This window comes from Ostrea edulis, chromosome 3 (assembly GCF_947568905.1).
Source record: "Ostrea edulis chromosome 3, xbOstEdul1.1, whole genome shotgun sequence".
In the NCBI taxonomy this organism is placed as follows: domain Eukaryota; kingdom Metazoa; phylum Mollusca; class Bivalvia; order Ostreida; family Ostreidae; genus Ostrea; species Ostrea edulis.
This window is the reverse complement of record NC_079166.1, coordinates 53,049,047-53,072,442: the sequence shown is the minus strand read 5'-3', so window position 1 is coordinate 53,072,442 and position 23,396 is coordinate 53,049,047. Positions and strand designations below refer to the sequence as shown.

The 23,396-nt window shown below is 34.1% G+C and overlaps 1 protein-coding gene and 1 long non-coding RNA gene across 5 annotated transcripts in view; one reads left to right on the top strand and one right to left on the bottom strand.

The window, feature by feature from the left end:
* Positions 1-23,396, top strand: part of LOC125673832 (uncharacterized) — a 167,184-nt gene that overhangs the window by 80,886 nt on the left and 62,902 nt on the right. For all 4 annotated transcript variants that reach the window (XM_056158122.1, XM_048910669.2, XM_048910668.2 and 1 more), the window contains exon 7: positions 19,189-19,235. In XM_056158122.1, coding sequence (XP_056014097.1) covers positions 19,189-19,235 — 47 coding nt within the window. The remainder of the gene's footprint in view (positions 1-19,188; positions 19,236-23,396) is intronic.
* LOC130052620 (uncharacterized) lies at positions 5,396-6,912 on the bottom strand. Its single transcript, XR_008800978.1, has 3 exons — positions 6,824-6,912; positions 6,537-6,606; positions 5,396-6,265 (listed from the first exon to the last, which is right to left on the bottom strand). It is a non-coding gene; the product is annotated as an uncharacterized LOC130052620 (long non-coding RNA).

Below are 23,396 nucleotides of genomic sequence, written 5' to 3'. Positions count from 1 at the left end.
ATGTCATCGATTCCCGTATCACAAACATAAAACCATCTCATTTAATTACGAGAACCCCAAGAACAATAGGAGAACATTTGAAATTTTGGAAAGCAGCTGAAGTGAGGTCATGGTTTTTGTTCTATTCAGTTCCTTGTATAAGAGATTTACTTAAACCAATTTACTTCTATCATTACTGTGCTTTATTAGAAGGATTCTATCTACTTTGTCAGTCAAGTATTAGTGAAAATGACATTGGAAGAAGTGAAACTCTTATCAATTATTTTGTATTTATGGTTTCTTCCTTGTATGTGGATCAATTTATGACATTAAATATACACTCATTACTACATCTCCCTCAAATGGTAAGAGAGCTAGGACCTCTGTGGAGTTACTCTTGCTTTGCATTTGAAGGTGCGAATGGGGATCTCGTGAAAATGTTTCATGGAACTATGTTTATTGATGTTCAGATCGTAAATGCTGTACATGTATATCAGACAATACCTATGCTTGCAAAGTCAGTTGAAAAGAATAGTCAAGCAACTGCACTTATAAAATCACTCACTAAAAAGTTCAGAGATAATGATTCGAATGTTTTTAAACTTTGTGGTAAATCTTACCATAGAGAACTCTCTGACCTTGAGGCAATTGAACTGTGTAGATACTTAAATTCTGCCATAAACTCCCTTTCAATGTTTAGAAGAGCAATAATAAGGGGAATTATGTACCATTCTCAAGATTACACTCGTGTCTCAATGCGTAACTCTTATACTATAAAGTATATTGATAACAACATGAAACTTTCATTTGGATTTATTTTATGGTTTGCTCTTTAGCATGTATTTCAAAGCTAAAACCATTACCACTGAATCTTTTTGATGCTCATTCTGAAAAACCAGATTCACATATACAGTCAAATTTTATGAATATAACTGCCATTTCTACACTTTGTAACAAAATCCGATATCCTTGATATTGTTCCATTAACAAATGTCCTGGATTTATGTATTTGTATTCAACAAGAGAATTTCATTGTTATCTGTGAAGAGCACAACCATCATGAATTGAATCTTTAAGAACTTGTAGAATTTGTACAGAAGTCAATTTGAGTGTCATTTTCATTGTGCATGTAATTGTAGACATGTTATCAAAGGTTATAACTGAATTAAAAAGTTGCAGATAATCCTTGTCTTTCTTCAAATTACATTTTTCAGGGTTTATTTGGTTTTTAAGAAAGCTTATTTAAAAACTATTACCATATTGTATGCTAAAGAGTTTCTTTACTGAGTACACTAGAGTTACATACATCTATTTCAAGAATTTCTTAATAATAATTTCTAGAAGCTTCTGGTAAATTCAGTCAACAAAACAAAGCAAAATTACATTTGTTTACAGCATAGCTATTTTACAGTGTACACATAATGTCATATATACTTGAAGTATATAAACTAAGTTCAACAGATCATTATTAAATCACTCTAAAGAAAGGCTAAGTTTAACAAATCATGGAGAAATCATTGTGAAGAATGGCTAAGTTTAACAAATCATGGAGAAATCGCTGTGAAGAATGGCCAAGTTTAACAGATCATGGAGAAATCACTCTGAAGAAAGTCTAAGTATAACAAATCATGGAGAAATCACTGAAGCCATTTTCTAAGTCTAACAAATCACTAAGAAATTGTATGAAGTAAAGAAGAAATCGCAAACAAATTGGTCTTTTATAACAAATTGCAAACAAATCATAGTCATGGTTTTAGTAGAAAATGATTGGTTCATGATTTGTTGAACAAATTGGTTACAAATCAACAATTTGTAAGTGATTTGTTGGAGAAAATTTTCACTTGGGTAATGGGCAAGGAGAGACTTTCTGGAGTGGCATTAATGAATGATTAACACCCCCCCCCCCCCCCCAATATCAAACTGGACATTAATTATCTAACAAAGAGATTCATTCACATGCATCCGAAAAGAATCAATTGAATTCTTTTAGGGAAAATGTCAAATGATCAATGCCGGATCAAAATTTAATTTTAAATATTTATGGGGGAGGGGTTCAAAACTCCTGCAAGTTTATGCAATCCGACATCGATATTCATGTACAGTTGTACAATGATTATTATTTTCAACATCATCAAACTTTTGTTTTTTGGGGGGAAGGGGGGGGGGGTGTTGATGAAGACTAAGTGAATGAAGTTTTTTGTCAGACATTGAACATTTATCAATGAACATTGTAAATACATTTGTCATTTTTAATTCTTTTTAAAGGATGTTTTAATCGGTAACTAACTTATAAAACTGCATGCATACGATAAAATAAGTACACTGTACAAAACCCATATCATGGTATCAACAGTCAACAAATCCTCTGGTTCACCCCCCTTTGAAAATCAAGATCCGTGCCTGATATTATGGTCGAGATCAATCAAACATTATTCAATCCCATATATTTCCCTACTTTTGTTTTTTGTTTTTTGTTTTGTTTTTTTTTAAATATCTTTTTTTTAGCTCACCTGAGCCAAAGGCTCAAGTGAGCTTTTTCGATCAAAATTTGTCCGTTGTCTGTCGTCGTCGGCATTGTAAACTTTTCACATTTTCATCTTCTTCTCAAAAACCACTGGGCCAATTTCAACCACACTTGCCACAAAGCATCCTTGGGTGAAGGGCTTTCAAGTTTGTTCAAATGAAGGGCTATGTCCCTTTCAAAGGGGAGATAATCGCAAAAATGGGGTGGGGTCATTTAAAAATCTTCTCAAGAACCACGGGGCCAGAAAAGCTGAAATTTTCATGAAAGCTTCCTGACATAATGCCGATGTAAGTTTGTTGAAATCATGGCCCCCAGGGGTTGGATGGGGCCACAATAGGGGATCAAAGTTTTACATACTAATATATAGGATAAATCTTTAAAAATCTTCTTCTCAAGAACCACTGAGCCAGAAAAGCTGAGATTTACATGAAAGCCTCCTTATATAGTGCAGATTCATGTTTGTTCAAATCATGACCCCCGGGGGTTGGATGGGGCCACAATAGGGGATCAAAGTTTTACATACAAATATATAGGAAAAATCTTCTTCTCAAGAACCACTGAGCCAGAAAAGCTGAGATTTACATGAAAGCTTCCTGACATAATGCAGATTCAAGTTTGTTCAAATCATGGCCCCCGGGGGTTGGATGGGGCCACAATAGGGAATCAAAGTTTTACATGCAAATATATAGGAAAAATCTTTAAAATCTTCTGAAGAACCACTGGGCCAGAAAAGCTGAAATTTACATGAAAGCTTCCTTATATAGTGCAGATTCAAGTTTGTTCAAATCATGGCCCCGGGGTAGGATGGGGCCACAATAGGGGATCAAAGTTTTGCATGCTAATATATAGGATAAATCCTTAAAAATCATCTTCTCAAGAACCACTGAGCCAGAAAAACTGAGATTTACATGAAAGCTTCCTGACATAATGCAGATTCAAGTTTGTTCAAATCATGGCCCCCGGGGTTTGGATGAGGCCACAATAGGGTATCAAAGTTTTACATACAAATATATAAGGAAAATCTTTAGAAATCTTCTTCTCAAGAACCACTGAGCCAGAAAAGCTGATATTTACATGAAAGCTTTCTGATATATTTCATATTTCAGTTTGTTAAAATCATGGCCCCCAGGGGAGGATGGGGTCACAAGGGGGGGGGGGATCAAAGTTTTGCATACAAATATATAGGGAAAATCTTTAAACATGAGCGAAGTGACTCAGGTGAGCGATGTGGCCCTTGGGCCTCTTGTTGTTTTTGTTTTGTTACAGCAATGACATTTTTCAAAACAAACAGCACAGTAAATACAATGTGCGCATTTATTTCAAACAATATCGAGCATGCGTTTACATTTTCTTTTATTTTCCATTCCACCAAACACTTAGAATAATTTATGCAACAACATCCTTTTTATCTATATTGTTTTCTGAATTTTCATATTCTAAAAAATATGTCCATTCACAAAAATACGATGCGTGTGATGAAAAAATAAATTGAAAAAGTTAGATTTTTGTGCGATTTACTAAAGTATTAAGGCATTTCACCTCTCTTGGGCCTCTAGCTCTTTTACAAAATGAGGTGACGCATGCGCTGAAGTCATTGTTTATCATGGAGGCGAATTTGAGAGCGAAAGGATGTAGTGTTTGAAATGACGACGATTATCGTTGCTCTAGTGTGGAATTGAATGGTTTCAATTGTATATTCCCTTGCGGCAAAATCATTCATGAATTGATTTATATAAGTTTTCGAATGATCCACATCAAATGTAAGGTGAAATAAATTCAAACCGAAGCTCGACTGATTTCCCACATACTTTATGAAGGCTTGGACAGAAACGAGGGGAATAGGAAAGACCGAATATAAATAACCCCCTCGTTTAAGCTGCCTAGGTAAATTATTTACCAGTATTTTGTGTAGACGTTTAGAGGCAAATGCAATAATAAGCCGAATATACTTATGTTTAGTGAGATGTCAAACTCAAGTTTTAATCGTTGAAAAATCTCTCTTTATTCATAACTAGAATTTATGATGCAGTCTGTCCTCCATAACTTATATCTCTTACTTTTTCTTTTCCTTTGTTTGTAGCTATAGTATGTATATCTCTTGTCATTTCTTTTCTATCCTTCCAGGGATTTTCCACACCATTTTGGAAATAGGGCCTGGGCCTTTAAAATTGGAAATTTTAACGGCATTTTGTCCAAATTGGGAATTTCAGAAATTCACAGTTTTACAACATATTTCTTAAAATACGCTTTTTTCAATAAAAAGATGAACGTTTTCTCTTCATTCATGGAAGTTTTTCTTATCTTAACATTTTCATTGCAATCAGGGTTAAATGACACTTAAAACTATTTTTCAATGGTGCATGGACTGACGGAACACCAGCTTTCAAATTTCCAAGTGACCCTAGCTTCTAGTTCTCAGATGGTTCTTCAAAAATGTCAGGAAGAGAAAATGGACAGCATTTTCCCCATTTTACTTGCATCATGGCTAATAATATTGTGTATTTATACTTTTGAATACTAGATGAAATTTTTTTCAATAAAAAAAAATTAATGGAAATATTAAAAGTAAGGAAATTAAATAAAAGTTGAATTAAATTCAGATTTAATCATGGAGTTTCAATATATATTGTATTGCTCTTAATTGACATAAACAGCCCAACAATATTATATAAGTTATTTTTAAGAGGCTGTCTACGATAGAACCATGCAAATGGCTATTGATGGACATGTGTCAGAATTTCATGAAACTTGGTATATATCCTTTAGATAACATAACTTGAACGTAAAAATAATTATTTTCATTCCACTCGATCGGTAACCATGGAAACGAGAGACACTTGGTTTTCCCCCATTTCTATATTTAGATCTATTGAAAAAAATCAGACAATGTACTTTCTTTTTGGTTTATTGCAAAACCCATGTCTTGCAATTTAATGATACCTATTTCATGATATTGCAGAGACAAATAGGAATTAATAACACATAAGCAATCAAAATTTAATACACAGTGCAATAAAATATCAAAATTTCAAAATGAAGGAAATGCTGAAATTTTACCTAATTTCACCTATTTGCACTGAAACAGGTATAGTTGCCCAAGAAACGCTTCAATAGACATCATATTTGATACATGTGTAGAACCTATCAATTTCTAATACATGTTAAAGGGAATTTGGTTGCAAATGAAATTTAGTGGTATATTGGGGGGGGGGGGGGGGGGGTATGCAAGAGAAAAAAAAGGGGGGGGTGATAATGTCGGTTTTGTAGAGTTAAAATCTTCAGATAACGTAATAATATCATTGCACATGTCATGCATAAGCATTAATGAAGGGTAAAAATTATTGTTTGTTGTACTTTGACCCAATATTGGAGGGAGAGGGGTTATTTTGAAAACATCTTCCACCATTACCTTCCACCAATAAATAGTACATTTATTGTAGCCATGTACAAGAATCGTGTGTTCAAAGCGTTTTTGCTTTCTATCAAATTCAGCAGGCAATTACAACATATGATATATCTCTCATGTTTTAAATTCACTCTGCATATGTAGTTTTATTGTAAGTAAAGCCATAAAGGATGGGGGGGGGGGGGGGGGGGGGGGGGTGATATTACACTGTAAGTCAGGTAATGTAAAAAAAATTCATGAACATCACATACAAGATCATGAAAGACACATTCATTATAAACATAGAGATTTAATCATTGCAATTCTTTCTTCTTTTTTTTCTTCTTCTTCTTTTTTGTTGTAACTTTCAACTGAAACTATTGGCAAAACTATCCCATAGAAGAACATTCAATTTTTCTGTACATTTATACCAACAAAAAAAAAAAAAAATTAAAGCACAAGTGTGAGTTTTAGGAAATCTGACATCTAGAAAATCCTGAGAGATGTAAAATAACCTCCAAGCAGTGACTAAAAAATTAAAACAGTTTTCCTTAACCACTTATGAGTTCAGTCATAGATAATATATATTGGATAGGGTGTCACTTAAATTCCTATTAGATTTTATTCAGACATTTGTTTGCATCATACCTTTCAACTCTTTCTTTACATCTGTCTTAATATGGACACAATTTTTGTGTTTCTCAATGCATTGTCTTGTCTGCAAACACCAAACACATATATTTCATTATATTTCCTAAATATATTGTAACAGTATTTTAATCTAGAAAATTGTGCATTCAGCAAATTGATATCTTAAAAATTTTAAATAGAAAAATAGAAGTAAAATTTTATAGATTTCATCTATGAGTATTTATGCATAAGTGCATATTTCAATATCTGTTGGTGCAGGAAGATATAAAAACAATTTAACTTACCAGAATCAATGGAACATGTGTTGTCAGCTTGAGTAATGTGGCAGATATATCGGCTTTGGAGTCACGGAGTCATCCCCCCCCCCCCCCCCCCCCCCCTTTCACATCTGAGTTAGATTTGTCATGTAATGGGTGACAACATGTTGTTCTTTATTCAAAGTCAATGTCCATGATTGGCATAGGCATGATGATGTCTGTTAAGTCTAGATCATAGTTAATGCACACCAGCTGTGCAGTGCAGTGAACAAAGATTCTGGAATTCACACAATTTCGGATGGACATTTAAAAATCTCAATTGTGCTGAAGTATACTTCTTGCAATCCTGATGTAAATAAACACCCTCTTTCCTTGAAATTTTCACCAAGGCTATAAATTCATCTTCCATCACTTTCCACCAATTCCATGTTGTTGTCATCTGCCTTATTAATCATTTTTCCTTACCTTCTTCCCATGAGAGTTCCACAAAGGGAGATAATTTTTTGATAAAATTTCCGAATTTCATACCCCAAATAAATGACTTTCTATTTATTTGCAACCAAATTCCCGTTTAGTAGTGATAATTTATGCATAATTCTGTGTTTTAAACCACGAAACTATTTATTTTAAGCGTTTCTTGGGGTTTTATGACTCACTAAAAATAGCATTTGATTTGAAAGTTACATAATCTTACTAGTTCAAACACTATACGACTTAAATCTGGAAAATGAATTTTAAAGTTATGTTCACCAATTCAAAGGTACCGTTCAAATAGACTATGCGGAACTGAAATTATATGTGATTATTCTGCTTTTGATATTCTAATGACTAGCTGAAAATACACCATTTTTGCGTGAATTTGATGTGTATATTGTGCTAAAAATAGAACGGCCCATTAGGTGTTAGTTCGGGAGGTACTCATCGATTTTGCCACAAAATATGATATAACTAGTAAAATACTTCTGAAATATCATAAAAAGGTCTGAAAATTTGACAACACCTTCCATAATATTTTTTTGGTTTTGCATGGTTCTATCGTAGACAGCCTCTTAAAATCATGATCTAGTTCATCATGAAACTCTCTGTGATACTATCAATGCCAATACACTTGTTCAATCAATAAGAAAAACACCAGGCTTGGGAAGTTATATTTTCACATCCAATAAAATCATTTTGCAAAATAAATATATCTCTAAATGTATATATGGTAATATTAATGATAAAAGTAAGCTAAATTTGAACTAATGCTGTTTTATACAATGCTGCATACAATATCATCATTTCTGGTGATTAGACTCTCCAAACGAAGTGTGCTGCTTCAAAGATTGAAAAAATTATTTTCACACAAAGTACACTGAAAATACATTCTAAATATATATGATAGGCATAATCATGTTATTCGCTCCGCGGATCGAATTAGTTTGACGTTGTAGACGTTAACGTCAATTTGCAGTATTAAAGGATATTAGTGTGTTTCTAACCTGATAAGATAAGATATACACCACAATGAAGACATTTGTGTTTGTAAGAGGTCAACCTCACTGTCTATAATGGATTAGAAACAAATAGCGGAGCGAATAACATGAGTATATATATATAGAGGCAACATTCTAAAAGACAGTGAAAGGGGAAGTTTTCCCCGGAAAAGGGTTTCTTTGGGGGATAAAAAAGAGAAAAATGGGGCTTGTTTTTGGGGGGGGGGGATTAAGTAAAACCACGATGAAAGCAGAGCGAATAACATGAGTATATACCGACGCAAAAGCATTTCCTTGCATTGAAATGTTTAAAAAAAAAAATACAAACAAGTCTAAATATTGAAATATAAACATTTTGCGTCGGTATATACTCATGTTATTCGCTCCGCTGCGCATAGGAATTTATGACAGTTGGCTGTCTGTGGTCTTCGTGCTACATGGATTATAAACAAATAGCGGAGCGAATAACATGAGTATATATATATATATATATATACACACAGAGGCAACATTCTAAAAGACGTTGAAAGGGGAAGTTTCCCCCAGAAAAGGGTTTCTTTGGGGGATAAAAAAGAGAAAAATGGGGCTTGATTTTTGGGGGGGGAAGGAGGATTAAGTAAAACCACGATAAATGCGAAGTGAATAACATGAGTATATACCGACGCAAAAGCATTTCCTTGCATTGAAATATCAATATAATGTGTACCGTGAATTATAAACCAATAACAGAGTGAAACGGCAATAATACACACACACACATATTATAAATAACTATTGATTTATTCCAATCATGCTATTTATTAGGGCCCCGCATGAAATGTGGGAAGCCCTATAGTAATCACATTGTCCGTCCGTCCGTCCGACCGTCCGTCCGTCTATCCGTCAACACTTTCTTTGTGACACGATAACTCAAACAGTTTTTATCGTACAGTTTTCAAATTTTGTACAGAAATAATGTACAATAAGAGGAAGAAGCCTATAGATTTTGGGGTCATTTCACTTTGTCTGTCTGTACGGCATGATCTTTGTTATTATGAACACTTTCTTTGTGACACAATAACTCAAACTGTTTTCATTGTACAGTTTTCAAATTTTGTGCAGAAATACTTTACAATAAGAGGAAGACACCTATAGATTTTGGGGTCATGTCACTTTGTCTCTCTGTCTGTATATGTGTCATTACCTTTGTTATTATGAACACTTTCTTTGTGACACGATAACTTAAACAGTTTTCATTGTACAGTTTTCAAATTTTGTACAGAAATACTTTACAATAAGAGGAAGATACCTATAGATTTTGAAGTCATGTCACTTTGTCTTTCTGTTTGAATGTCATCATCTTTCTTATTATGACCGTATTTATTTACCACTGTCTAAGGGAGATAATTCAATTTGAATTATGATATGCATTGTATTTATATATAGAAAATTTACAAAAAATAACTCTACAACATTGTGTATGTGTATATATTTGGGTTTTTTTTAAATGTGATATAAAAAATGCTTGATGTTACATGTATATTGAATTAAAACACGTCATTCCCAGTCAACAACTTTCGATCGGGATCGGAATACGAAATAAAATTTCTTGTATCCGGTTGCAAAGTGAAACCGCTTCATGCTTCAAGTTATTGAATTATGTAGTAATTGCACGTTACACCTTAGAGAACTGTTCCTTTTAATAAAGAAAGTCACAAAATAGATACAAAATGAGTGTACCTTATTCATTACTGTTACCGAGCTTTCGTTGGCGAAAATCTCAAAATGGCGAGTTTCACTGCGTTTGTTGACGGTAAGGTCAACATTTTCTACGTGAGTATTTTGATATTTGCTTATGAATTTTTTTGCACATACAGGGTATGTCTCGGCTAGGAATAATGGAAACTTTCTCACCTATGTATGTAAAGACATATTCATCTCTATTTTTAAAAATGTAGAACACTTTTATCAAATGACAATGTGTTTGAAAACGCTTAGAGCCCCGATGTCAGAATTTCCTTTTCCAAGACATCAATATGTCAAATTCATAATCCTTTTCGAATAGTATATACCATATTTTGTACCAGTTATCCATTTTGAATCCCCTATTACAATGGAATTTTGTTGCACTCTGTTGTGTTTGAGTGGATGTCATGAGTGTGTGTCAAACAGAAGTAATTTAAATTGCATAAGTCTCTCATAAATATGCTTCATGATTCCTTTTTCACAAATTGGCATTCCAATGTATCTTTATATATTATTAATTCTAACATATATGCCAGCCCCAAACATTGCTATATCAAATACAGATGTCACTATCCTCTAATAACACTCGGCGGGGCCCTTGCTGACCGTGTCAGTTTTCTAGTTCCGTTTTAAAGTCTAAAAGTTGCATTTACGGAATAAATGCTATCATATCATGGTTACATGTATAAAAATATATAATTATAGTCGGCGCACGGACTAACTAGTTAATAATTTATTTATTTTTTACACGTTAACTAATCATGCTATTTATTCCGTTTTTTAAAGCAAAAATCATTCAGTAACCTTTACGGAATAAATGCTATCGTTCCTCACCTCACCTTACCTATCCTGTTCGTGCCCGCTGGCACATTTATAACGTCCTAAATGCTATCGTTAAGTACTTAGAATACATATACGTAAGTTGGGATTCCTTTATTCAAATTGTATTTATTCCGTACATGTTACATATATATATAATATGTAAAGATGAGAGAGAGAGAGTTCTTAAAAACGAAATAAATAGCATGATTTAAGTTCCTTGCACAGTCCATCATATACACGACTTTATGTCTACCTGTTTCGCTGTTTTATATACTTGCTGTATGCTTTATCATTAAAATTTACTTATCTAAATAAAAATACTGTCTATATTTTGGGGAAGTGTTCACTGACAGTGTGTTTTGATAACTCATTCACTTGATGGCAAATTTAGAATGAGTTTCCAAAAAGTGCGCAAGTTGTTTTGCTTAGTCAGTTTCCGTGCATTGATTGTGAGGCATGAAAAGTATGCTGTCTATCACCCGAGTTCTCTGATATGTGTTCACTACAGTACGGCCAGCGCGGATCCGTATTTTCCGCCCTTCCCCCGTGGGACAGAGCTACCGCGATATATCTCAGGTAACCCTGCATATCCCCCGCGGCCCCACTGTCCTCACCGCGGTCTCACCTGTAGATGATTAATGCCATCAACAAACACGAGTTATCTCCCGTTAACGTTAAAAAAAAATATATACTGATCATAAACTGAAAACAGATCTTTTGTTCAGCAATACTATAAATAAATCAATTGCCATATATATATGTACATGTATCGCTTGTAAAAACACATTTTACAAAAACTTCTCATGTTACCTTTATTGAACCATGCATTCAATATAAGGGTAGATTACCATATACCAATGTCGGAAGATGACCATATACAAGTACATATATATAGTTACGCTTTATCCGTAAAACGGCAAAGGTAACTTCACGAAAACTGATTATCCCTGTCAGTATCAATCACATATTTGTGGTTTCATAAATTGTTTTTCAGGAATTTAATTCTATACATTGTATTTGTTTTGTACAAATATTTAAAAACAAAACATGGATAACATCAATTTATATCAAAGTATTGAAAGGAAAACCTTGCATCAGCAAATTCTAATCTTTATGAAATTTGAGAGAGAGAGAGAGAGAGAGAGAGAGAGAGAGAGAGAGAGAGAGAGTACTATTTAACATAGCTGACTGGACTGTGAAGAAACGGTCATGGGTATGTGTATATCTGTTACATAACACGCCCTGTCTGCTTCAACGCCCCAGACATCGATTGACACACGCTTTACCTGTGAAACAGCAAAAGTAACTTCACGAAAACTGATTATCCCTTTAGTATCAATCACAGATTGGTGGTTTCATAAATTAGTTTTTAGGAATATAAGTCTATACATGTACTTGTACAAATATAAAAAAAAACAAAAAACAAACATGTATCACGCAAATATTAAAGTAGGAAAAGGAAAGCCTAGCATCATCAAACTCTATATAAAATTTGAGAGGGGGGAGATAAAACGTGTAAAGTGAGGACAATTTTTAACCATTTGACAAAAATCTGCCCAAGTTACGTCTCCATAAACGTGACCCGCAGCATACGAAAGATGTAGATACAAAATGTTAGATTAGAGGGGACAAGTGGTGTGAGGATATGTTCCAATTAATATTCTCTCAAAACCATTTTTTCCCCAATTCGAAAGAGAGTATTAGATAGGTGTTCCTATAGCTATACCTAACACAGTATATTTTTGCCTTTACAATAACATGCGTGTATTCTCTTCTAGACATTGTGAAGGTTTTATTGTGTAGAGAACGTCTCGGGTATGTGTATGTCTGTTACATAACACTTCCTGTCTGCTTCAACGCCCCAGACCTCGATCAGCGCACGCTCTACCCGTGAAACTGCTAAGACAACATTAGACAAGCCACACGAACATTGCTTGGTAATCAATACAAATAAAGCATCAATCTAATTAAAATAAAATATTAATTGGATCCAAATTCTCAAATTTTAATTACAGTTTTGGGGCTTTGAATATCTAAGAGAGAGGGAAAAAAACGCAATGCATATTATAAGGGAGGTAATATTATACCTAAAAAACTAGATAACAAGTAAAACGCAGTTTTGGGGTCATTATACCCACCCCTGTCGTATATGTGTGGCCTTACTCTACAAGGTATATTAAATTTTGTTAACATGCAATTAGAGTAATTTTGATGATGCTGACATTCATATCTACCGTAATAAAAGTTGTGAGCGAGGAAACCAGCACTCGATGAAGAAATTAAAAACAAACACCCTTGTTTAATTACTGGTCAAATTTGTTGGGTTTAGGTAATTGTAAGCTGATAAGCAGATTGCATGCCCTGGAGTAGAGACACTACAATTTTGACATCCTGTATTCGACGCGTTGAACATACACACACAGGGTCTTCTCCCCCGTGTGTTGTTTTAAGAACACGTGCAGCAGGGACCCAACAGGTGTACATATAAACGATGTTCGATTGAAATGAGAAAACAAAAATCTTTCTTTTAGCATAATATAATATTTACATTTTTTTTAATTTTTAAAACATACAAAATAATATTTTGTTATTAATAAATTTTTGAAGCAATTCTCAAAGTCTACACAAACGCCATTAAAACAGACAGAACACATTTGTAGATCTATTTGTATTATTTTTTCACTGTAAAAATATTAGGACACAGCTTCTAATCCTTATCATTAAATGCAGCATAAAAATACTATTGAAAAACAAAATTAAATGCTGGTTTCTTGTTTTTTGTTTTTTTTAGAATAAAAAAATTGGAGATGTATTAAATATGCTAAATCCTAAGTATATCTGGTTTTATTAGGTCCCTGATTTTATTTTTCATTTTTTCTAAAATGATTTATTTAATATTATACCGGTATGTAATGTGAGATAGCTGTCCATAAGCAAGCCGTACTCATTTTCTGCCGACGAATAAAATAGTATCGTACAGTTAGTTTGTCCTAACAGGTAAATAACGGTACTTCACACCTCGGCGGTATAAATCTGCCCCGCGATTAAATCCCGCGGAGGGATAGCGCGGAAAGGATTAACATACCGCGGGGGGAGCGCGGTCTAATACGGGATCCGCGATGGCCGTACTGTACATAGTGTTTGGGTTGTAATTAATGAATATGTACTCCACCCCCCTCGTGAATATGAATGAAAGAGAATGTTTTGCATCAGTATACTTGTGTTATATATCCGTCTGTTTCTTGTTTTTAAAATTTAACACCCCCCAAAAATACCTTGAAGCCCCATTTTTTATGTTTTATCCCCCAAAGAAACCCTTTTCCGGGGAAAATATCCCCTTTCATCAAACGTTATAATGTTGCTTCGGTATATATATACTCATGTTATTCGCTCCGCTAAGCTCCACCCTCATCAATTAAAATTAGTTTTCCGTCCGTATATACTAGTGTTATTTGGTAAGCTTCCTTCATTTACATATTCCGCCCCTTTTTTAATATCAATGGAAATTTATGAATTTTCATTGATAGACCCAAATATTATTGGATCCACTTCTTTAATTTATATAATGTCGGCCCCAAAAGAAAAGAAACAAAATTTTTGTGTCTTAATCCCTAAAGATATACTTTTCCCTGGCGAAAACCTCTTGATCATAATTTAGAATGTTGTATATGATATATATTCCTGTTAACTCGCTATTTGTACAGAGTGAATTCGGGTAAATTTCTATGAATAGCGGAGCGAATATTATGAGTATTTATATACAGAGGCAACATTCTTTCATCGTCGTTTTACTTAATCCTCCTTCCCCCCTGAAAAACCAAGCCCCATTTTCCTCTTTTTATCCCCCAAAGAAACCCTTTTCCGGGGAAAACTTCCCCTTTCAACGTCTTTTAGAATGTTGCCTCTGTATATATATACTCATGTTATTCGCTCCGCTATTTGTTTATAATCCATGTAGCACGGAGACCACAGACAGCCAACTGTCATAAATTCCTATGCGCAGTGGAGCGAATAACATGAGTATATACCGACGCAAAATGTTTATCTTTCAATATTTAAAGACTTGTTCAGTTTTTTTTTGTTTTTTGTTTTTAAATATTTCAATGCAAGGAAATGCTTTTGCGTCGGTATATACTCATGTTATTCGCTCCGCATTCATCGTGGTTTTACTTAATCCTCCTTCCCCCTAAAAAAACCAAGCCCCATTTTTCTCTTTTTTATCCCCCAAAGAAACCCTTTTCCGGGGAAAACTTCCCCTTTCAACGTCTTTTAGAATGTTGCCTCTGTATATATATATACTCATGTTATTCGCTCCGCTATTTGTTTATAATCCATGTATCACGGAGACCACAGACAGCCAACTGTCATAAATTCCTATGCACAGCGGAGCGAATAACATGAGTATATGGCGACGCAAAATGTTTATATTTCAATATTTAGACTTATTCAGAGTTCTTGAAAAGTGTCGGTTTTATCGGTTTGGCCGACAAAAAAACCAAATGTCCAATACAAACTTCGTATATGTCGGTCCAAATGTCCGACATTGAAAAAAAAAATCGTAAATTGATTCCGGAAAATCAGTTTCCGCTCAGGAATGGTTTTAACCTGTACAATTTGGAACTGGTTCCCCGATGATTTATGTTTACATGTATACGAGATCTCGGTCATTAGGGGTACCAGTTTAAGTATAAACAAAGCTGGAACTTGATTCGACCTCGCTGGTATTACCGGGCCGCCGGTTTTTGACCGGCTGAACACTTGATTGGAAGCCGATTATGTGTGCGACCTCGTGACCGATAAAGTATCACTCCGGTGCAATGCCTAACAAACGAAAGCGCGAACCAAGCAAGGACAATGATGAGGAAATGAAAAAATACGAAAGCAATCGTACAACACGCCGATTTCAAGATCACTGGTTAAAGGGGCGAGAGTGGTTTCAACATGACGAGAGGGAAATGACCTGCATAATTTGCTCTGAACATTACAGTGATGTAAGGGGTGCTGTCAGACGCATCTAACAGCAAGAAACATTTATTTATCACAGGTTCTAAGAACTACAAGTTTAGTACAATATCAGATCATGAGAAGTCCACGACTCACACAGAAGCAGTAAGAATTGTAGAATCTAGAAAGAAGGAACATGAAGCCAAGCAGAGTATTGCACAAAAAACGGTGATTTCCTTGAAAGAACATTTGAGAAAACGAATTGAATTAAAATTCAGAAATGTTCATGCACTGATAAAGAAAAACAGACCTATATCAGATTATGAATGGCTGAATGAATTAGCAAAAGGACTTCATCACAGTCAAACCTATGATAATCTATCTGCAGGTACTTTATTCATGGAGTACATATCTGTTGCGGAAAAAGAAAAAATGACAATGATAATGGATGAAGTGATTTTGAGAGAGGTGTTGGTGAGAGTGAGAATGTCAGTGAGAGAGGTGTTGGTGAGAGTGATGTGGGTGAAAAACTAGAATGTGAAGCAGAAGGGGAGGAAGATAGTGAAAGTGAAATGGAGAGCGAGACAGAATGTGAACAGAATGAGAGAGAAACATATGACATACTTAAATATATGGAAATTGAAGCAGAATAAATATCAGTTCTTTGCTACTTTTTTTGTAATTTGTATTTTAAAATTCTGTGAATTTTTTTTTCGGACTGATAAAACTTTGTTCGGACTGACAAGATTGCCAGAGTTGTCAGTCAGAATGTCTGATAGAGGAAAAAAGTTTTCAAGAACTCTGCTTATTCATTTTTTTTTTTTTTTTAATATTTCAATGCAAGGAAATGCTTTTGCGTTGGTATATACTCATGTTATTCGCTCCGCATTCATCGTGGTTTTACTTAATCCTCCTCTCTCCCCCCCCAAAAAAAAACCAAGCCCCATTTTTCTCTTTTTTATCCCCCAAAGAAACCCTTTTCCGGGGAAAACTTCCCCTTTCAACGTCTTTTAGAATGTTGCCTCTATATATATATATACTCATGTTATTCGCTCCGCTATTTGTTTCTAATCCATTATAGACAGTGAGGTTGACCTCTTACAAACACAAATGTCTTCATTGTGGTGTATATCTTATTTTATCAGGTTAAAAACACACTAATATCCTTTAATACTGCAAATTGACGTTAACGTCTACAACGTCAAACTAATTCGATCCGCGGAGCAAATAACATGATTATGCCATATGATATTTACCTAATAACTCTCTTATAGGTTAAGGAAGTGGGTACAATAAGTGAAGCAACAATACAGCATGTATTAATCAAAGAGAAAAATGGAGGAAATTCGGATTTATCGAACAGTTGCCGATATTTCTAGAGTGTTTTGTATAATGAACTATGATGGTAATGCTGCTGAATTATTTTTATGGAGAAAATTTGAAGACAATAGAATCATGTACCATGTATTTTTCAAAGAAAATGAACAATCTAGTTAATATACTGCACTTTGAACAAGTGTACCGACGGGCGAAAATTTCAGGTAGACCTTCCGAACTTTTGGTGGTCTCGGGCCTCTGGTCCACAATTTGTGTCAAACCAATTAATATATTTTTTCATTTGATAACTCTTTCTTTGAATCATTCCACTTTCCCCATGACAATATTGCAAAACAAAACAATTTTTTATTTGACTTTAATTGGGAAATTTTGTAGACAAATTGGGAAAAAATACCACTATTTTGCATTGGGAATCACCGGGGGCCGAATTTCGGACCCCTACAACAGGGTGGAAAATCCCTGCCTTCTTATTTTTTTTTCTATTCACGATTCATTAAGATGACTTACCATTATCTAGATTATTATTTATTGTACCTCATGTATCACTGATGGATGGTGTGAGTAAAAATAGATGAACTTAAAACGCCGTAGCAAGCTAAGAGCAACCAGGCCTTGCAAAGGTAGCAATTATTATTATAATTGTACTTCAGGAAATCAAAACCAATTAAGATAATAAGAATATTTTGGGAAATTAAAATCAATCAGGCCTTCAGGCTTGCATAGGTAAGAAAAAAATAGTACTTTTTTTGCCCCTAGCTGTCATGAAATGGTCAGGGCATATTTTTTATATAGTGCTACCCCCTTTCTATCTGTAAATCTTGCTGTTCTTATCGATAATGAGCTAATATCTGGTATTTTTCTTTATATTGATGACTTGCAGTTTAATTTCCATTGACTTATTTGCTTCAAAGTTATTGCCCTTAGACTCTGAAGATTTCTAATTATTTATTGTTTTGGCAGGGTTTGACATTTACTTTTGACCAGTAGAACAGTCCATCTAGTTCAAATGATTTTTACTAGACCTGACCCTACATTGTACATCCACTAAGCCTGACCATTGTAACTTTCAAGAAAAACAAAAAGATAGTTATAGTTTATCCATATTTAGATACTTAACTCAAATGACAAATGTTTCAACTAAAACATATTTTGATTGTCTCATGAAAAATCTTAAATCTCATCATTGATGCTTTTATTTCTAGTACTTTTTAACCTGGTACATTATGGGTCTTGTTTTTCATAAATTTTTACTGACATGATGGATATACTTTGTTTTAAATTTATTGATCCTCCTGAGTATTTGTCAGTTTAGGAAAATTATCATGGATTTTATAGCCCTTTGGGTTAGTGATACTTATATCTAATATTAAGCAGCTACATGTTGGTGACCAATAAGGCCTGTGGGCGTCTTGTATTTTAGACAAACACAGTTGATTCTGCTATTGAACATGGACATGCTAATTTAGGGAAACTACACAATCAGTTCTCTCTGTCATTACAAACGTTAATGAATTCTGTGTCATTAGCACTAGTACATGTAATACATAAAGTTTTAGGCAAGGCCTTTTCTGACTGAGTCAGTTTTTGTGAAGATAATCTATATAATAATCAGATAATCTATGTAATATAATCTTCCTGTGGGGATCCGGGTTAAAATAGGTCCTGAGTACCCCTTGCTTGTCGTACGAGGCGACTAAATGGGGCGGTCCTTCGGATGAGACCGCAAAAACCGATGTCCCGTTTCACAGCAGGTGTGGCACGATAAAGATCCCTCCCTGCTCAATGGCCATAAGCGCCGAGCATAGGCTTAAATTTTGCAGCCCTTCGCCGGCAGTGGTGACGTCTCTATATTTAGTGAAAGATTCTCGAGAGGGACATTAAACAATATTCAATCAATCATGCAATCAATCTATGTAATAATCAATTAATTTCTTTTAAAAGTGTTTTTGATTTACATTAGCATCCATCATTGGAGAGTTGTGAAATCTTTTATGAAAATCAGTGTGTACAAATTTTTCCCCCCAGAAATTCGATATTACATAAACTGAAAGTGATATACGTTAAAATGATGTGACATTTTAATTTTAGATTCAACTAGTCCAGGAAAATCCCAGAAAAGGAAACAAAATGATGAAGTAAGATTCTTAATTAATAGCATCAAACAACTAGTGCATGTTTGCCTAGTATGACCATGTTGGAGTTTGCCAAAAAATGTCTGTTTTTAACACATTGCATTTCATGCTTTAATTGGTTCAAGAATATTTGAATATACATGTATATATTTAAGAAATAAAGATCATGTTTTCATGTATGTTGCAGGATAACCTCCAAGGTCGAGACATGTTGTTTTATATTTCAAAGAACAATTCGAGACTGAGGAGGTTATCCTGCATCATCCACATAAACAAGAAATTTATTTCTATTCTACTAAGGCTCAGAAATATACAGCTGATAATTTACCCACACAGCTACGAATTAGGTCACCGTGACGTCATGACAGTTTCTGAATTAGACTATGCCGACATGTTTTTGCTGATGAAAAAGGTGAGATGGTAGGGGAATACTAGATTTATTTTAAAAAATATTTCAAGTATTTAGTTTGATGTTGACTGATTATATCAACTGCTTTGAATACACATGCAGTCCAAGAAAACTACACAAACGTGGAAGAGGGTTAGCTTGTCTGTGCACCGACATGCTTACATGTGTATCAATCTTTGAATGCAGACGACCGATTTATATTGAATGACAAATATTCTTCAGTCATTTATGAATTTGTTTTGCAACATATATTGATTATTTTTACGATTTTGAAATTGAATTATCAGTTATTGACTTTATTGTTGTATAAGCAAAATACAAAGTGGAAGCTAGATATGTATCAATTTTCTCATAATCAGTTATTACGTATGAAGGTATATCGTAGAATAATGACCGCAGCATTCCTTTGATCTTTGCAATAACTGTGGAAGAATTCCTTTTGATTCTTGTGAGATATAATATTCCTGGATGCACATAACATATAAGTTTTGGTTCTCCTGGAGAAAAACTGTCATTTTAACAAATAGAAATGTGGATGCGAGTTCTCCTCGAGTAAAACTTGTCAATTGTATTATAAAAATCTGGGTACGAGTTCTCCCAGAGAAAAACTTTGTCATTTCTGTTATAAAAATCTGCGTACGAGTTCTCCCGGAGAAAAAACTTTGTCATTTTATCATAAAAATCTGGGTACGAGTTCTCATGGAGAAAAAAAAAATGTTATGAAAATCTAGGTACGGAGAAAAAAAAAAACTTCAGCCCTTTATTAAATGGATTCTCTTGGAGAAAAACTATGTCTTTTTGTCATATAAATTCTGGTAAGAGTTCTCCTGGAGAAAAAGTTTGTCATTATATAGTAATCAAAATTTTTGATACGAGTTTATTTCATTAAGAATTGTACCATTTTAGGTATTGGAATCTGGGTACAATTTCTCCTTGAAAAAATTGAGGATTTCATACGTTATTACATAATTTACTATGAATATCCCTTTCAATTGAATAAAAAAGGTAAATACAATTATCATACTTGTTTTGTTTTTTTATTTGAATTAGTGTTTGGCTTGAGACGATAATTAGTATAATTATTGCAATTAAACACCAATTTTAAACCTACGACATTGTATTTTATAGCATACTACCTCTATTCTCCGGCACATGGAGGAAAACTCGTACCCAGATTTATATGAAAAAATGACGACGTTTTTCACCAGGAGAACTTGTACCCAGGTTTTTATGATAGAAATTAAATGGCAAAGTTTTTTTCTGCAGGAGAACTCGTACCCAGATTTATCTGATAAAATGACAAAGTTTTTTCTCCGAGAGAACTCGTACCCAGATTTTTATAATACAATTGACAAGTTTTTTCTTTAGGAGAACTCGTACCCACATTTCTGTTTGATAAAATGACAAAGTTTTTCTCCAGGAGAACTCGTACCCAGATATTGATGGGTACGACGTCTCTTGGAGAACTCGTACCCGGGTACGACTTCTCCAGGTGAACTCGTACCCAAATTTCTGGGTACGAGTTCTCCTGGGTACGAGTGCTCCAGAAGTCAATAAAAGAAATTAATAAAAATTAAAACATTTTGTCATTTATTTCTCCGAGAGTGGAAGAAATTATTGCTTCTTTTATCGTTTACATTTTTTAAAGAAAAGACTACGATTTACCTTAATTTTGAAAATTTTAAGGGGGGGGGCGCCATTTGCACCCCCTTAAATCCGCCACTGATAGACACTCATGATCTTAAAATCTCAAACTGTTGAATAATTTTTTAAAATTAATTATCACTTCTTTAACTGTCTCATATAAATAGTATCTCATTTTGTGCCAGAATCAATGTTTACGAGTTTCATATTAACTCTTCTCATTTTCATCGATTTTTCGTCCAAAACGAGGCATTGCGCCTCATAAAAAACATTCATTCATTTGAAATTTTGGTATGAATAAAGTAGTTTGTGAATGTTAACACCGTTCCTGATAACTATAGCAATCGTGTTTCATTTATTTCTGTCATGTGTTAAGATAAATGATAATTCCCAGTTTTCGGTGATTTTTTTAATCAAAATGTACGTTTTTGTCCCAAAATACACATTTCCCCTTTGTTTTGTGCTCTCGATTTTTTATATATATATACGCTAGAGCATCCCTTGACTCACCGTTTGAAAACAAAAACACTTTTGTTGCAATAAGTTTTAGCTAGGTTATGCTATATTTTTGGCTAGAATGACTGGACTATAAATGTAATTCATGCATGGTCACACTATTTATTTTGTACGGACATGAATTCTGGGATTATTTCCTCAGGTCGATATGCTGTACATATCGTTGCAATAAAGAGAATTACATAAATTCTACGTGAGAATGAACCTTTTATACTATTTAGAAGTGTTCAGGTGTCAATATGAGGTACCTATATACCACCTGTGTTTTTTGTTTAATGCATTTATCTTGATTCCTTTTCGGGATTTTTTTGTAATTCAAACGACCGCTTTGAAGTCATGCATTTACACCTGTAAACTCTTGATGTTGCACAGTGCTAATTACTAGACTATCTTTATTAGCTGAGTTGGATAGCAAATCTCGGCTTTTAAATTGGTGAAGGATGGGCGTCCAGTTGGGTGGGTGGGTGCATGGTCGGCATCCACAATTAGTTTGTCCATGCAGTCTCTAACTTTCATACTTTTTAGTGCATCTTTGTGAGACTTACATTACATGATCACATCCAAAAGAGGAAGGTTCCTATGTATTTTGAGGTGAAAGGTCAAGGTCACTTTGTCACTAAATGCCATAGATTTGAGCTTGTCCGGTCTCTAACTTTCATACTACTTAGTACGTCTTTGTCAGACTTGCATATTTGATCACATCCAAAAGAGGAAGGTTCCTATTTATTTTGAGGTCAAAGGTCAAGGTATCTTTTTCACTATATACTGTAGATTTGAGCTTGCCTCTAACTTTTATACATGTACTTGCTGGTGTATGTTTATCAGACTTCAAATCCTGATGACATTCAAGATTCATGTTGCTTTTGAAATCCAAAGGTCAAGGTCATTATCACACTAAATACCTATTGCGGCCATTCAAAGCTTCATACTTATAAACTATATTGAATACGTGCGTGTTTTTACTTTTTGAATGCAAGTGTGCATAATTTTCCAAACTGCGCATGCAACTCGGCCATACACATCTTTGATGCGTTTTAGCGATTTTTTCACATACATTGTATAATACTCGTGTATTAATTAAGAAATTAAATACTATATATCATAATTAAGTCAAAATGTAATACATGCATGTAGTATACTGAGATAACGCACCAATATTCTTGGAAATGTCAAGAATTCTAAATATTATAGAATATTATGGTTTTTCTACTTTCCATGTATCTATACATGTAATACTGTAAACAATGTATATAAGAAATTTTCTTCTGTTTGTGCATGATTGCTGCATGCATTGGTGTGAAATTTATGATAGTTTCATGAGAAATATACAAAAAGGAACAGATATATTCATATATATATTGCTTTCCTGATAATAAAAAAGTACAATTTAAGGGGAAAATCCAAAATATTCCAAATGAATAAACCATTTTGCGTTCACCGTGCGCTCACTTTCCGCCAAATTACATTCAGCATTCGCTCTGCGTGTGCTCACCATTCACTCTGCTTGCGTTCACCGTTCGCTCACTGTGCGTTCACCATTCAAGTGGGAAAGTAGAACATTTCAGTGACTGTACATAAGGAATAGATGGTCTTTA